Source organism: Theobroma cacao, chromosome 2, assembly GCF_000208745.1.
Source record: "Theobroma cacao cultivar B97-61/B2 chromosome 2, Criollo_cocoa_genome_V2, whole genome shotgun sequence".
In the NCBI taxonomy this organism is placed as follows: domain Eukaryota; kingdom Viridiplantae; phylum Streptophyta; class Magnoliopsida; order Malvales; family Malvaceae; genus Theobroma; species Theobroma cacao.
In genome coordinates, this window is record NC_030851.1 from 8,593,537 (window position 1) to 8,610,319 (window position 16,783).

Genomic DNA, 16,783 nt, shown 5'->3' on the forward strand with positions numbered 1-16,783 from the left:
TTTTTGAATAATATTCGAAAAATACATTTACTATATTTAGGATTAGTTATTAGGCCTGGTTTCAAATAAATATATTTACTTTTTAAAAAAATTTATCAAAGGAAATCAATTAACGGGTCGTAGCGAGAGGAGGGCCCGATTTAGTACAAATCTTGGGCCTTAAAAGTCAACAGAAGGCGGTGACCAGGAGAAGAGAGAAGTCGGTTTACGTTGTTGGCCCAGAAACCCTAGCCCCGTTATTAAAACCAACTTAAAAACAATCACTTACCAAACCTACACACAGAAACACGACATCATATGACTTGAGCTGCTGCTGTCTTGCACTCGCTTTACCAGATCTTATCTCCGCTTCTCTCTTTTGCTCGAAACGCTCTTCTCGCACGTTCCTTCGCATATCTCGTTTTACCAATCCCCCTTTCTTCTCTCTGTTTCTGAGAAAGCCGGTTGCTCCCTAACATGACCATTCAACAACAAACAACGCTTTAACTTTGGTAACATTAGCAAGAGGTTTGTTGCTTATTTATTTGCGTGTCTTTGGTCATTTTCTTCTTCTTTTTTTTTTTTAAATTTAATTTAGCTTTTCATTGGATAGAATTATACTATTGTTTTGGGAGTTGTGGTCATCTTCGTGCGTTTGGTTACGGGGAAAGTATCGAAAGAGTAGAGGAAATGAAAAATCTTTAACCTCTCCTTAAGGTTTGAAAAGCTAACTTGTTCATTTTCCAAGCATTGGATTGGGAAAATGGATTTTCCTAACGAAACGACTTCTCTGACGGTTTCAGTTTTCCACGAAACGCCCATTTTCCCACAACTTAAGAGGTTCTTGATTTTGGTTAATTCTTGGGGATGTTTTTCGGAAAACATTTTCATTTTTCTTTCCCCAGTTCTTACGGAAACGAAGTGGCTTGCATTGAAGAGAAAAAAAGCAATGAATGGTTTCGAAATTTGATAGAATATGTTGTTTTGATAGTGTTTCTTTTGAGATGACCGCTCTTTCCCTATATATCTTTTGTAGTTAATGTATTACTTGCAAACCATATGAACTGATGGAAGCGCACTTTGCAACACAGGTTTTAAGAATAACAGCTGGTTACAATGTATGCTAGAAGAATATGGGGTAGAAGCCAGAGATGGGGTTTAGTGTTTCAACAGTGGAAACATGTAATTAGGCCACATTTCCAGGATCATGCTTGTTATCGATCTTTGAATGGCCCATATGCAGTGGGGACTGGTTGTCGGGATGGTAGTTTGATTAGAAAAAATCTTTCGGATTCATCTTATGCCCGAGGTAGTGCTTCTGCGTTTACATATACGGGATTGTATGGAAGGTCTGCTCCATGTTTTAGTAACCATCAGTTACGTGTGTATAGTTCCAAAGGTGATGGAAGGAATGCTAGTGAGGATAATTATAGACCTGTGAATGATGGGGTTAACTTTGATAAAGGAAAGACTTGGCGGGAAAAGGTCGGGGAGAATGTGAAGCCTTGTGATGCACATGCTCAGCTTGGGGAACAGGATCAAAAGGAATGGCTCAGTAATGAAAAGCTTTCTATAGAGAGTAAGAAGAAGGAATCACCATTTTTGACCAGACGTGAGAAGTTTAAAAATGAGTTCTTGCGCAGGATTGTGCCTTGGGAGAAAATACATGTTTCTTGGGAAACATTTCCCTATTACATTCAGTAAATATTATTCACAGTATTTCTTGACTTTCCTTTTTTGCCTTTAGATTATCTTGTTATGCAGTTATTAATTTACTACGATTCTTTTTTTGTCTTCTCTGCAGTGAGAATACCAAAAATATTTTGGTTGAATGTGTTGCTTCCCATTTGAAACATAAAAATTTAACTACTTCTTATGGTGCTCGATTGGCATCTTCAAGTGGGAGGATATTGCTTCAGAGTGTTCCAGGTATGCACCTGATATAATTTTTTTTCTTCAATATATTTTTCCTTGTATTCTTGTGTCCATGCTTTCGCTTTAATACTTAAAAATTGTGCATTTTAATAAATTTAGTCTTGCCATCTGTAGGCACTGAACTTTATCGCGAGAGATTAGTTAGGGCACTAGCACGAGAGTTACAAGTGCCATTTTTGGTGCTTGATAGCAGTGTTCTTGCTCCATATGTAAGAGTTGAATGACTTGGAAATTCAACCTTTTGTTTTGCCTTTTAATTATGCTCCAAAAATGGGTCTTTTAGATGTTCTTTTTTCTTCTAGGATTTTGGTGATGATTGCTCGTCTGAGTCTGAATCAGATGATGATAACCTGGAATCTGCAGTAGAGTGTACTTCAGAGTCAGAGATTGAGGATGAGAATGATGCAAGTAATGAGGAAGACTGGACAAGCAGCAATGAGACAAGAACAGACTGTAGTGATGTGGATGAAGTGCAGGCAACTGCTGAAGCAGCCCTTAAGAAACTTGTCCCCTACAACCTTGAAGAGTTTGAGAAGGTATGTTTTCATGGAGGTGTTGTTCTTTGAGCTGAGAATGTAACTTACATATTTTGTCATACCCTCTTAGGAAAACTTTCATTAGAAAAATGCTTAGGAGGAAAGGGCATCATTGTCTTAACTGAAGGTGTTCAGAGTGAGTAATGGGCTTAAAAGTTAAAAGTTGGGTGGGGTTCTTGCTGTTAATATAGTATGAGGGTATTTTTTGTGGTTTTATGATACCTTAACAGGGTAAATGAATTTTTCTCACCATTATTTTTAGTTTTCTGTGTCCATTTATTTCATCTCTCTTGACATGTTAAATGAGAGTAAGTAGTTGGTGAGGCTGCAGAGCTGAAAAAAACTACGTATTATGTACTTTCTGAAATATTCTGTGACTGAAAGATGGGAGTATAGTAGTTAGTGAAAACTGTGAGCAATGTTCCCATGACAGAAAATTCTCAGAAAGTGGTGGGGGAGTAAGAAGGAATGTTTGTGTCTGTTCTGCAATGGGTTGAAAAGGATTCTTGCTCTTTAAGTTTGAACAAGTTGTATGTGGCATAGGATTATCTTATCAGCAATAGATTATGTACTGTTAACTTCTTGATAGCTTAGTTTAAATCTCAGTTTTTTGTGTTATTATTATGTCTTATGCGGAATTCCTGATTTCTTGTGCATTTGTATTCAAGGGTTCTCTCAAACTTGTTGTACAGTGGGGTTGAACTCTTACTGATTATGTTATGACATCTGTGGCAGAGGGTATCTGGAGAATCTGAGAGTTCCTCTGAATCTTCAAAGTCTGAGGCTGGTGAATCTGCTGATAAATCCAAGTGGCTGCTTAAGAAAGGTAACTAATTTCGGGTGGCTATGTATGGAAGCGTGTTTGTTAAATATACATTCATTTGGAAGTTCTACGCATTTTAAAATGTCTATTCATTAATAGCTAGTATAGTTTCCCCTCCTCATTGTTGTATTTAATTTAAACAAGAACATGGACAATTATCTGTCAGATGAGTTTTTTCTCTACGTCTTCTTCCTTTATGTTTTCCTCTGAATTTATTTTTATGTAGATGTTGTATGTCTTTGACTGTGGAAACTTGTTGCTAAAAATAGAAAATACTTGTAGAATGCCATGGTCTGGTTTTCAGTAAGTCCTTCACTCAGGAAAGTCAAGAAAAATAAAATAAAATTCATGCCACTGATATGTTAAATGCTGCTAGGCTAACGCATTCAGATATTCTTTTGTTAATTACTCAAACTTTTGAAATGGTATGTTTTCTGGCGGTTTCTTCACTCATTGGTTTGATATGTAGGAGATGCTTTGTACTGAAAAACTGTCTTTTTCCTTTGGCATATATTACGCAATGCTCTTGGTAATTGGTTGCTTATTCTCCCTCACACTTCTATCTACACAAGGTGTTTGTGAAAGTTAAAAGTGGCAAAATATGTTGAGGTTGTTAGACCCTAGTGGCATGTTCACAGGTAGATTGGGGGGGGGGGGGGGTGTGCATGAGTTGAATTTGCTTGAGCACGTGAGTTTATCTGCCAAGGAAATTACTTATCAGAAGAGAGAGATAATATAAAGCAAAGATGAATGTTGTATTATCACACCCCGCAGGCCCGCAACCCCCCTCCCCCCCCAAAAAAAAAAAAAAAANGAATTTGCTTGAGCACGTGAGTTTATCTGCCAAGGAAATTACTTATCAGAAGAGAGAGATAATATAAAGCAAAGATGAATGTTGTATTATCACACCCCGCAGGCCCGCAACCCCCCTCCCCCCCAAAAAAAAAAAAAAAGAATTTGATGATGGACAGTGATTTGAAAGTATCATCAACTGTCTTCCAGTGTTGCTATGGAAATAAAATTTGATTTGTCAGTGCAGTGGTTGTGAAGACTTTTTCTTTTTACCTTTTCTTCCAACTGATTTTTCGTTCTCTTTCAGGGGACCGGGTGAAGTATATTGGACCTGATGTGCAGATTGAAGCTGACAGAAGGTAAAAAATGTTTTGGTTTACCTGTATATTGTTTTGGTTTGTGGTATATTTAACATGTTCTTCTATATGGTGATTTCACTTAAGATTCTGATTTGCTCTAAATTGTATCATTTTAACAATGTTTGATTTGTTAAAGAATTGAAAATGATGAATGTCTAATGCCTGTCTGTGATTTTACTTTATGACATTTTATAACTTCTAATAGAAATGTTAAAGAAGAAGAAATGCAGTGGCCATAGTTATGTATTTTTGAAGGTCATTATGTTGGGGATGGATCTCTTGTCAATTTGGTGTTTATTTTTATCATTTCTATTGTGCTTTCCTTTTGGTACAAACATTTATTATGGGTTCCAAATGAAGGAAGGATTGCTGACCAGTTATCATCTATCTGCTGGTGAGATGCCTTATTGACTATTCTTTTTAAACGCCCTAGATTTTTGAGACTGTGGACTCTCCACTTTGGAGTATCAGGGGGTACCTGTTGGCTGTTTCTGTTTGTTGAAATCAAATGGTTTGGGCTACTAGATAGTTGAATATAATGATTGGTAACAACAATGCTGCTCGGAGGGTCATAGCTGTTGTCTGCCTTATAGAAACCCCCTCCCTTAAATTCATCCTCTCCATGAACTTTGACTTCACCCTCAAATGATATTGACATGTATATACATCACAGGATCATTTTGGGGAAGATACCAACATCTGATGGTCCAACTAATGTTTATACAAGTATTCGAGGCAGGTGGGTTGGTAAGTCGTCCTGATGTAAAGAAGAAGAACTATCAAACGTATTATTCTTGAGGTGTTCTTGAAAATGCATTTTGTAATGATGGTTCATTTTCATTAAGGACCCTATTGGTTCCTTATTTTTCTTCCAAAATTTACTTCCGTGAGTGAATGCTGCATAGTAATTTTCTTGGTGGGTAGATAAAATTTGCTAACCTAGAAAGATCTAAGCCTTTTATAAGATTAGAATCTTAGAAAGATTTCAGTGATACTTTCCTTTGACTTTACTTTTTGTTCAGTTATTTTGAATTCATGGAATTGATTTTGTCCTTTCAGTGGTGGTACTTTTTTTTTTTAATTATCGCGAGTAGTAACTATGGTTGTTAACTATGCTGGTTTCAAATGTTCAATATGCTTCCCATCTTACTGGTCATTTTCCTTCCCTTTTTCTCCTGAATTCCTTCTTAGTTAGGATGGGTTCAAATTACCAACTTCAGATTCTTGTGTTTTTACTGTTTTGCCTGGTAGGATGGAGAAGTGGGAGGATGGAAGGAAGTGGGTGGAAAATTGGAAAGAAAATAATTTTCACTAGTGCTTGGTAGGAAGAAAAATGAGGGAAAGGAAATAGGAGAAATGGCCTTTCCTTGTTCACAAAAACAAATCATTCCAATTTATAAAGATTGGATGAGAGAAAATGAAAGAGGTGTGAGTCAAGTATTGTAAATTTATAAGACTATCCATCTCTTTTTTAGATTTTATCTTTTTATCTCCACTTACAGAGGTTGTAATGTTAAATAATGTGATTTTCATTTTCTTTTCTTCCACTTTTCAACTCTACCAAGCAATAGATTAGAAGGAAAATTATATTCTCTAGTTTTCTATCTTTCCTACCAAGCTCACCTGTGTGTAAAAGTAACATGCTTTCTATCTTTTCACCTTTCTCCTATACCAATATTCTATCTTCCCATTTTCCTATCCTCCCTACCAAGCAGAGCTGAAGAGCCACCAATCTATGTCATTGTAATATTAGTGTCGGCACTGGATAGGTTGACTTTGCTTCTTAGTTTTGGCTGTCTTAACAGTTACAGGTATAATGAATTCATTGACAGTTGCATTGTGCTTGGAAATGGATCATGGTTTTAGAAGAAGGGAACTCCAAAAAGTTTTGGAATAGAATGTGGCTGCGCATTTTTTTCCCTTTTAGAGAAACAACTATAATGGAAAAGATTATGCAAACAGTATCTCCATGGAAAATCTTATAATGTGGACATTCTTTTGTTGGAATCCTTGTGTTCTTTCTCTAAGCATATGACATACCAATTGTTTAATAGATATTATTGGCTACATATAAGAAAATAGTCTTTTGCTTATTTATTATTATTATTATTATTATTATTGAGAGAGAGAGAGAGAGAGAGAGAGAGAGAGAGAGAGAGAGAGAGAGAGAGAGAGAGAGAGAATTTTTTAAATGCAAATAACCTCTTTGATACATTCCCAATCTTTTTTTTTTCTTTTACTTGATCAAGTGAGTTAAGGGATTGTTATTTTTCTTTATTACTTGCAGATCCAGTTATGCCCGCTGGTTTTAGAAATGTTAGCCCTTTCAGGGACATTTAATCTGGTTACATACATCTTGAATGCTTTGGATTTTCTAGAATAGACAGGTGGATAATTATTGAGGGTAGGAGTAGAATGTGATGATACAGATTCTGTATTTCTGACAATTGTGGATTATAAATGGCACGGTTGTTTTTCTGTTTCAAGTTTTAAGCATGTTATTGGAAAAGAAGAAAACTAATTAATAGGTTGGGAATTTCCTAATAATGCAATTTAGGAATGGATAACTGGACGTACCCATATATTTGGAAAATAATCTTTTTAGGAAGGTGCCATTTTGATGTTTCAAATTTCTACTTTGGCTACACAATATGATTGAATATCTGGTACTAATGTCTTAATGTGATCAGCATTGTGTGTGACTCCTGATTTCAAATTATCCAGAACCATTTGGATACTATCCTGTATTAGTATCTGAATGTGACTTACATCTTACTCAGGTCCAGAGGTCCTTGTAGCAAATTATCTTAAACCAAGAGTTCTGTGGAATTGCTTTTAGCTATCAAGCATTTGAATTGTCATTGTACTAACCGCAATGCATTTTCTGTGTTTATGGTTCTTTATTCTAGCCTGGGGTTCTTTTCTTTTTTTAAAAGAAAAAACTATTGATAGTTGAGGTTCTAATGAAGCTTGAACTTCTTTCTAGAAGGATTTAGGCTTCAAGTTATAGCCATATATTTTTATTTTTAATGTTCTAAATTTTAACTAATCTGTGATGTCTGCAGACCATTAGCTAGTGGTCAACGTGGGGAGGTATATGAGGTGGATGGAGACAGAGTTGCTGTCATTTTGGACATTAGTAGCAATAACAAAGCAAAAGAAGAAGAAAAGGATGAGAAATCCACGAAGAATTCTACAAGCCCACCAGTTTATTGGATAGATGGTATACATCTCACTTCATTAGGGATTATATTTTCGGGTTTCAATCTAATTTATCTTTTTGTCCTTGCTATTTACCAAGAGTCTTCATAATGCTATTCTTGCCTCAGTGTTTCCTGTTACTAAAACTCAGTTTACTAAGAGCTTGTTTAAAAATAAGAAGCTTTTGAAGTTCTCAACCGGAATCTGTTAAACCAAATCTACTGTTTGTGGTAGAAGAAATTTTGGATTATAGCAAACTTAACTTGAATGTTTACATTATTGTGCTGCTTGCACTGATATTTTCTTTTATCGTTGATAAGCATTGAATTGTTTAAAGTAGGCAAGATATTCTTGAAAATCATACAGCCTGATGGAATAGCTATTCGATTATTTCGCATGTTTTCTTTCATTGACCTTAGTTTCTTAGGAAATGTTTTATGTAAGTTGTTGAGATGCCACAACTATTTTTCAACTTTTCTATTGGCTAGTTGTATGAAAGGGATATTTTTTCTTCTTGTCTAGGCTTGATATCCTCTGCATGTGATGCTTTATTTTCTATGAACTTTTTTTTGCCTTTGAGATATTAAAATATTCGGCTATATTTGTTAGATATTATATTATGTGAGAATTGTATTTGGTTTGTAATGATCTATTTTATTTTTTTGCATGTGCTTTCCGTTTATTCAAATCTGATTCTGTTAGTGTCAGCAAGGTGTTGTTCATCTAAAGTTAAACAAACTAACAACTTGTTAACAGTTAAGGACATTGAGCATGATCGTGATACTCAGGCAGAGGACTGCTACATTGCCATGGAAGCTTTATGCGAGGTAAAATTTCAGATAGGTTGTTCTGCCATTTTGCTGTAGAATCTAATAACATGAGTGATTGAAGTGAAGAAAAGAAATCACTTTACCATAACATCAGTGCTTCAAATTCTTTATTGCTGTTTTCCCCAAAGTCCATTATTCTTGGTTTTAGAGGTTGTATTTATACGTCCAGTAAGTTAAAACTAATGTGTGGTAGCCAACAAAACTGCCACCTTTTTGGCTGCATGAGGTAAACTTCAATACCTGATTGTGTCCTGGAGGGGCCTTTGGCATTATCCATAATACTTATTGTATTCTTTTGGGCTGCTAGTGTTCCTTTATTACCTGTTTGGGAGCTTGTATTTGGTGAGTGGGATTCGGATTTCAAAATTCAAATTCATTTTTTGGCAGTGCTTTTAAAAAACTGAATTTGGATTTTGAGGTAAATACACTAGGAATTTTTAAAAGTTCAAATTTGGATTTCAAATTACTTTTTAAAGTAGGAATTTGTCAAATTCTAGCCAATTTAAGTTCTCTCCCTTCTTAAAATTTGAAGTTTTGAATTTTGAATCCTAAATTTAGCCAAGCAAAGGTAAAATTCATGAATTTCAAATGAAGATTTGAAATCTAAAAATTTGAAATAAAAAATCCAAAGTTAAGTTCCCAAAAGCAACCTTAAAGAATTCTACCACTTTCTGCTTCCAGAATACCATATATTGAATATCTGAAGCTCCTGTTGTTTTCTAGTCTACAAGTAAATCTGTGTCTTAACCTATTAATTGAGTCTTAAGCTGGAACTCCTTAATGAATGCTTTGGCCTTCTTTTCAGGTTTTGCATTCCATGCAACCTCTTATTGTATATTTTCAAGATTCTTCACAATGGTTGTCTAGGGCGGTTCCCAAGTCAAATCGTAAGGAGTTTGTCTGCAGGGTTCGTGAAATGTTTGACAACTTATCTGGTCCTGTTGTTTTGATTTGCGGGCAGAACAAAGTTGAAACAGGCTCAAAGGAGAAAGAGAAATTTGTAAGTTTTGAGAGCTGAATATCTGAAGCTCTCTGTATTTTGTTTGTATTTTAACATATTCAAACAAAAAAATGCATGCACTCACATAAAAGCACACTCCAGCTCATAAGTGTTGCTTGTGTTTATTTAAAACTTTTACTTTTTAATTATTAGCATAAACTTTTTTCATATTTTCTGTCTTTAATCGCTACTACAATCTTTAACAGACGATGATACTCCCAAATTTTGGTCGCCTTGCAAAACTGGTAATGCTTGCTAACTTTATTGTAATGCATTTGGCATGGAATGCATTTTTCTATTCAAGTGTTTTTTTATTTTTGAAAATTTTCTATTCTATTCAAGTGTTGACCCTGAAGTTTCATCTTGGTTGGTTTTTTAGATTTATTAACTATTGTTAACTTACATGAGTAGGTTTTTTTAATTTCTCTGTAGGATGTAATTATATTGCTAATAGAAGCTTCTGCAATACTGCTGCAATATAATATTATCATGTTTTGAGGGAAATATTTTTGCACTTCTAGAATTTTGCCATTCTGTTGATTCTTGGTTAGGGTTGTTCTCCCTTTATTTAATCAAACTCAATCAATTCACAAGTTACTAAACTTCAATTCCTTGCAACAAAACTTATGTCTAGGTGATTCAAGTGCTCGTCACATAGCTTTTTTATTTTTTTCCCCTTTGCTAATCTTTGAATCCTTGCAAGAAAACTATGTCTTGGTGATTTAAATGCTCAACGCCTTGCTGCTGGAGAATGTTAGGCAGGGATCTGACAATCTCTAGGTCTTCACCTCGGATGTGTTCTCTGTAGGCATGGTTATGGCTTGAGGAATGATTTTTCCTCATGCAAACTGTTTCTTTCGCTTAGGGCAGGGGTTTATTGAAGAATCAACTAAGTGTTGTTTGTGTTATTTAAATCTGAAAGAGGAGGTTCTTGTATTTGCCTTTTCACATTTATAGTTTGTAAACTGTTTTCGTTGTTATCCTTGTGGTTGTGGGCTCTTTATTTCCTTGGAATTCAAGCTCTCTCTCTCTCTCTCTGCAATCTTTTAACATTAGTTGCTTGTATTTTGCAGCCTCTCCCTTTGAAGCGCCTTACTGAGGGACTTAAAGTGACCAAGAGGTCGGATGATGATGAACTATATAAGCTCTTCACTAATGTTTTGTGTATTCATCCTCCTAAGGTAATTTCTTTGGCAAAAGGGAAGAAACTTAAGAATATGCTTAGTTATCAAAATGTCTCTGTCTCTCTCTCTCTCTTTAAATCTGTTGCTATTTGTTCCAGGAGGAAGATCTCCTTAGAATATTTAATAAACAACTTGACGAGGACCGGCGAATTGTGATATCAAGAAGCAATCTAAATGAATTGCATAAGGTATGCAGTCAGTTTCAATTGGATTGTTGGCAGCTTTTCTAGTCAATTTTACGTGTAAAAGAATTGAACTTGATTTCAGTTGTGGAGTGCAAATGAATGTACACAACTGAATGTAAGAGCTACTGTTAATATCATTGAAACATTTTGTTTCTTGTGGGAATCTTAATGCTGAAGCAATTGTCTTGCAGGTTCTTGAAGAAAATGAGCAGTCATGTTTGGACCTATTGCATGCAAATACTGATGGTGTAATACTGACAAAGCGGAGTAAGGATTGAAATGAATTTACTTTCAGCATCTTTTACTTTTTTCGAATTGTTGTAAATTTAATTTATGATTTTCTCCTTTTCTTTCCCTGACCTAAAAATAATAAAGAATGTTGACTATCCATGTTCTTGTATGCCCAAGTTATTTGGTCAAGTCTTGGTGTAGTACGAGTCAATTTGACCTCTAAAACTGAGTCGATTTATTTTAACAGTTGATACCTGATGCTTATTGTTGGCATTCCCAGCTTTGCCCTTGTGGTTGCAATGGTAAATGCCATCAACTGTAATTGCTATGGCCATGTAAAATTAAGAAGCAGAAAATTTCACTATTCTATATGCTGGTACAATTTTGGGTTGACTTGTGCTGGATTACTGTTATACCACTTTGTTGTCTATAGCAAATGAGATTGATTCTTTTTTCTTGTATTATAAATCAGTTTGGTACTGATTTCCCCTCCAAATTTTGTTGGCAGAAGCTGAGAAGGTTGTTGGCTGGGCTAAAAACCATTACTTATCATCTTGCACACTTCCTTCCATAAGAGGGGAAAGATTATGTCTGCCTCGTGAAAGGTATGTCTCTATAAACGGATAAATTTGTGCATGCATGTGAGTGACCATGTGAACGTATGCCCTGTATATGTGAAAGGCTTCCACCACATGATTTTTACTGCTCTTCCTTTCATGTGAAGTGTTGAAATTGCAGTTTTGAGGTTGAAGGAGCAAGAAACAATATCTCGAAAGCCTGCACAAAACTTGAAGGCATGAATTTCATTCCCATTGTTTATAAAGAGATAGTGAAACTTGAATGTGACATCAATGCTGAGTTTACTTCATGTAAATTTTGTAGAACCTTGCAAAGGATGACTATGAAAGCAACTTTGTTTCAGCAGTGGTACCACCTGGTGAAGTTGGTGTCAAATTTGATGATATAGGTGCTCTTGAAGATGTGAAGAAAGCATTGAATGAACTTGTCATTCTTCCAATGAGGAGGCCAGAACTTTTTTCTCATGGAAATTTGTTGAGGGTATTTGACCAGTTTTTTTTTTCTGTTGATTTTAATGGAGATCAGATAAGTTCTCTGTATGTGATTTTGTGAAGCTTTTTCAGCCTTGCAAAGGGATATTACTTTTTGGTCCTCCTGGAACTGGGAAAACCCTTCTTGCTAAGGCACTGGCAACAGAAGCAGGAGCAAACTTTATCAGCATAACTGGTTCAACTCTTACATCGAAGGTATGCAGAAAACTTAATGTTATCATCTCAGTTATATTTATTACCCGTTTCAATTTGTAGACCCTGCATTTGTTGTCTGGCACTGTGTTTTGCAGCATTATAGTTTACCTGTTTTCATCAATTTTATGTTTCCAAGTCAATAATAATTCTGTGATTGAAACTAGATGAACATTTTCTTGGTTTTTATGCTAGGCGGTGCAATTTTTATTTGTAGGATATCTGGTGTTCTCACTTTGTTTAGTCTCAATGTCTCTTCTTTATACTCTTATTCTATATCTTCATTTTCTTTTTTATAATTTTTTATGTTGAATTGCTTAATTATAGTTTGATATTAAGATTGAAAGTTTAGGGATAAATGATGATGTGTTTGTTCTGTTTAGAGTAATGATACTACCTATGGTGGGATGTCAATCGGACAAACCATCTATTTGCTAACTTTATACATTATGGCCGTAAAAAGGAAGAATAAAAATGAAGATTACAAAGATAGAAGAGGAAGAAGGAAAGTCTCTTTTATTGTGAAGTTTATTTGTTTCTGTTTGCATTGAAAATAATTACAATTCTGATATTACGTTTTCCTTCTTCACAGTGGTTTGGAGATGCTGAAAAGCTTACCAAGGCCCTCTTCTCCTTTGCTAGCAAGCTGGCACCGGTCATTATATTTGTTGACGAGGTAAGTTCCTCTTGCAAAAATTTGTTTAGAATTAAGGTGTCCCAAACATTATTCTTACTACTGTTTCCAGACAGACTCAATGGTTGGATGAGCTGAATCTGAAATGAAGATTTTCATTCCTAATATGAACTTTTTTTTTTCTAAAGAGAGAACCAGTATTCTTTCTTTTCACAAATGGCACAATTGCTGTGAGGTCCTCTATCGTATAAAATAAATGGCAGAAAGAAAATAAATGAAGAAAGAAACAATGACACACTCCATCCTATAAGATATATGAGGCATAAAAATTCTTGTGAAAAATTGTAAAAATTTTCTAAGGAGAATAAACCTCATGGGAAGGTATTGATTGAAAGAGGCCCACTGAATGAGCCTCACGAAAATCCTAGTGAAATACCATGTTGTCAATTATTTCTTGCAACATGTAATACTTCACAAGTTATAACATGAACAATGTGCCTTTTCGTTTTTTGGATGCATATACACGAGTACCATTTTAGGGCTTTTAAGAGGTTTTTTTGGATGCATACACATGAATACCATGTTAGGGCTTTCAAGTTAAATTTAATTTTTCTTAGATTTTTGAACCATTTTCCATGATGTTTGGATAAATTTTTGGGAATGAATTTTGCATAACAGGTTGATAGTTTGCTGGGTGCTCGTGGTGGTTCTTTTGAGCATGAAGCAACTAGGAGAATGAGAAATGAGTTCATGGCAGCTTGGGATGGATTAAGGTCAAAAGATAGCCAAAGAATTCTCATCCTTGGGGCCACAAATAGGCCATTTGATCTTGATGATGCTGTTATTCGCCGCTTACCAAGAAGGTATATCTGATATTCATGAGGTTCTGCATGCAAGTTCCTCTTTCTTATTTGCTAAAGGTAATGGTAGTATCCAGTATTGCTTATGGAGTCATGTTGGGTGGCAATTTAGGGTATATGTTGACCTACCAGATGCTGGAAACCGTAAGAAGATACTGAAAATATTTCTTGCACAAGAGAATTTAGGACCCAACTTCTCATTGGACGAACTTGCAAATGCTACTGAGGGGTATTCTGGCAGTGATCTGAAGGTAGAGCACTGTTTTTAGTCAGTTGAAATGTTGAATAGCCTGCTCAGCCTTCAAACACTGTTTTTAGTCCTTTGAAGTGTTGAATATCCTACTCATATTTCTTAATAATTTGAATTGCAGAACCTATGTATAGCTGCAGCATACAGGCCAGTGCAAGAACTTCTAGAAGAAGAAAAGAAGGTACCTGTTTGTGCACTTAAATGATGTAGTGATGGTGCTTTGTAGGCTAATAGTCTGCTTTTATGCTTATGCTTTTCTTTTGATTTGGATAATATCTCTTAATCTTTCTTATGCACCTCCTGCGTTTTTTTTAACCATCTTTTATAGCATTCCCTTAGAAACTGAACACTATTCTTTCTGCACTATGTTTTATGAGAGATCCTTTTAAGTCCCTTTAGTTACATAAGTGCTGCGTATGTTAAATACAAATGGTTTATTTGCTATGTAGAAAATAAAATTGTACTATTTGACCCTTGTGTTGATATTTTGTCACTTAATTTCCAGGGTGGCAAAAATGATGCAGCTGCATTATTAAGGCCCCTTAATGTGGATGACTTCATCCAGTCAAAAGCTAAGGTAGTGTATTAATACATTTATTTTGATTCTGTTCCCTTCTTTAATATGAAATGCGAAACTGTACTTGTAAGTTGTATGGCCTAAAGCCATAATCAATTTCCGCAGTTGAACACAATATATGACAGTTCTTCAGTAAAGAGTAGAGATTAATGATCCTACTGATTCACTCTTTGAGTTTCATTCCAAATTGTCAACTTTCCCGAGTAAAGCAATGTTCTTAACCATTTTGACCTGTCTGATGAGGTGTGTTCAGGTTTTTTCTGGGTTTGTTTTTTGGTGGCTGAAGAATCCTTACTGTTGTTGATCCCTTGTTTATTATCTCCAGTGGTTAACTTGCCCACATATAAGCTGTCTGATGAGACCCAACTCTTTTCTTACAAGATAGTTGCAGTTATTCTGTTAACATGACGATCTTTTCTAGCAAATTGTTCTTGTAATTCCGTCTGATCCGTAAAGTTGATGCATGATTCTCTTGTAACAGGTGGGTCCATCTGTTGCTTATGATGCTACAAGCATGAATGAGCTGAGAAAATGGAACGAACAGTATGGAGAAGGTGGAAGCAGAAGGAAGTCACCTTTTGGTTTCTGAAACAAATTTTGCAGATTTAATGATTTAATTCTTTATACCGTGGCACTGTGGCAGTGCATCCATTAGAGGATATCTCTCTTTTTCATCCGGTTGAGCGGGTGAGAGAGAAGGCCTTTGGCATAATGTCTGCGAGGCCTATGTGTAGTGTCATTTAACTTAGGTGGGCAATGGACATGAGGGGGTATGTTGCAGATCCTATAGAATAATTTTACCTAGGCTCACAGGCTTAGTAACCCCATGTGTATGATTCTTGCTAGCATGGAAATATTATAAAATTTTAATTATTATACTTGTTAAAGCTGGGCTCTTCCTTTTATGTTATTTAAATTTGAAGGAGCAAGAATTCGCCATACTGTAAGTTATATGATTTGAACTAACAAGGTTGTTCAGTCAAATTCTAGTAATCAATCAGAAAAGAGAGGGCCAAAGAATCACCCCCCTTGTCTTAAAATCATAATTTGGGAATTTCTGTTTTCCTTTTACATGCATTATAAAAGAATTACTATTAGTATTAGCAACTATGGTGGCCGTAATTATTATTATTATTATTATTATAAGTGTTCGACCTTTATTGTGCATGGGTGGGTCAATTTTTTTACATCAATAAAATTACAGCTATAGAATTATGGATCATGACACATTTGATTATCTATCTTCTACGTTTGATATTTGAATGCGTTTCATGTTTGTAGTATGTACACGAAATGTTTGAAAATCATATCTGAAAACAATTATAAACTTAATTCATTTAGACAATGTTTGATATCTCTATCATTCATAACCAGAATAATTAAACAATAATAAATCATAAACCTAACAACAACACTGCATTAACTCATAACACTATTTAATCAAGATGATATTTCTTTTCTTCTGATTTAACACCTAAAATTGAAAAATGTTCCACATACATCAACCCGTATTGCAATTTAATAACTTAATTTTCACCAACTTTTTATCAATACATCAATTTTTTTATTCAACAAATATTATTAAACTTGTAAAAATACCAAATACAAGAACTCCAAACAAATATAAATTTCAAATATAAGAAAAAAAAATTCCAATACTCATTGTACACCAATTTAATGACCATAAAAATCAAGACTAGGGAGTCCATCAATACAATAAATTTTGTTAATTCAACAATCAAATCGAACTTTAATAAAATACTAACTATAAGAACTCCAAAATAAATGCAAATTTTAATATGTAAAAAAAAAGCAAAGATCCAACCCTAATTTACTATAAAAATTGACAGAAAACTTACTCTTGTGAAAATGAAGGCCCAATGGACCTATAACAACTAAAGACTAACAAACTTAACACTTACAAATATATATAAAAAAAAACCCAAATAAAAATTTCTAAAATAAACTGAATATATTTAATAATAATCTACCAAAAAAACCAACAAAATATCAAATAAAAAAAATATAGATAGATAATTATTTATTATTAACAAAGTTAAAAAAAAGGGGGGTGGTCTCTAAAGAAGATATTGGGTGCCATGGGGGGGGCATGTCCCTTTAGGAATAACTGTTAAATAATGTAGA

The 16,783-nt window shown here is 34.7% G+C and overlaps 1 protein-coding gene across 2 annotated transcripts; it reads left to right on the forward strand.

Annotated features, from left to right (window-relative positions):
• LOC18608512 lies at positions 285 to 15,684 on the forward strand. Of its 2 annotated transcripts, XM_018115743.1 has the most exons (25): positions 285 to 507; positions 1,071 to 1,679; positions 1,784 to 1,908; positions 2,029 to 2,123; positions 2,217 to 2,450; positions 3,186 to 3,276; positions 4,373 to 4,424; positions 5,098 to 5,163; positions 7,490 to 7,647; positions 8,382 to 8,452; positions 9,261 to 9,455; positions 9,662 to 9,700; positions 10,529 to 10,636; positions 10,738 to 10,827; positions 11,016 to 11,091; positions 11,564 to 11,660; positions 11,780 to 11,849; positions 11,938 to 12,114; positions 12,198 to 12,320; positions 12,910 to 12,993; positions 13,630 to 13,814; positions 13,924 to 14,062; positions 14,183 to 14,242; positions 14,567 to 14,638; positions 15,120 to 15,684. In XM_018115743.1, the coding sequence occupies exons 2-25, from the start codon at positions 1,096 to 1,098 to the stop codon at positions 15,225 to 15,227; spliced, it is 3,099 nt and encodes a 1,032-aa protein (XP_017971232.1). In that variant the 5' UTR covers positions 285 to 507; positions 1,071 to 1,095; the 3' UTR covers positions 15,228 to 15,684. The 2 variants fall into 2 exon arrangements, with proteins under 2 accessions (XP_017971232.1, XP_007043314.2); XM_007043252.2 differs by lacking the exon at positions 5,098 to 5,163.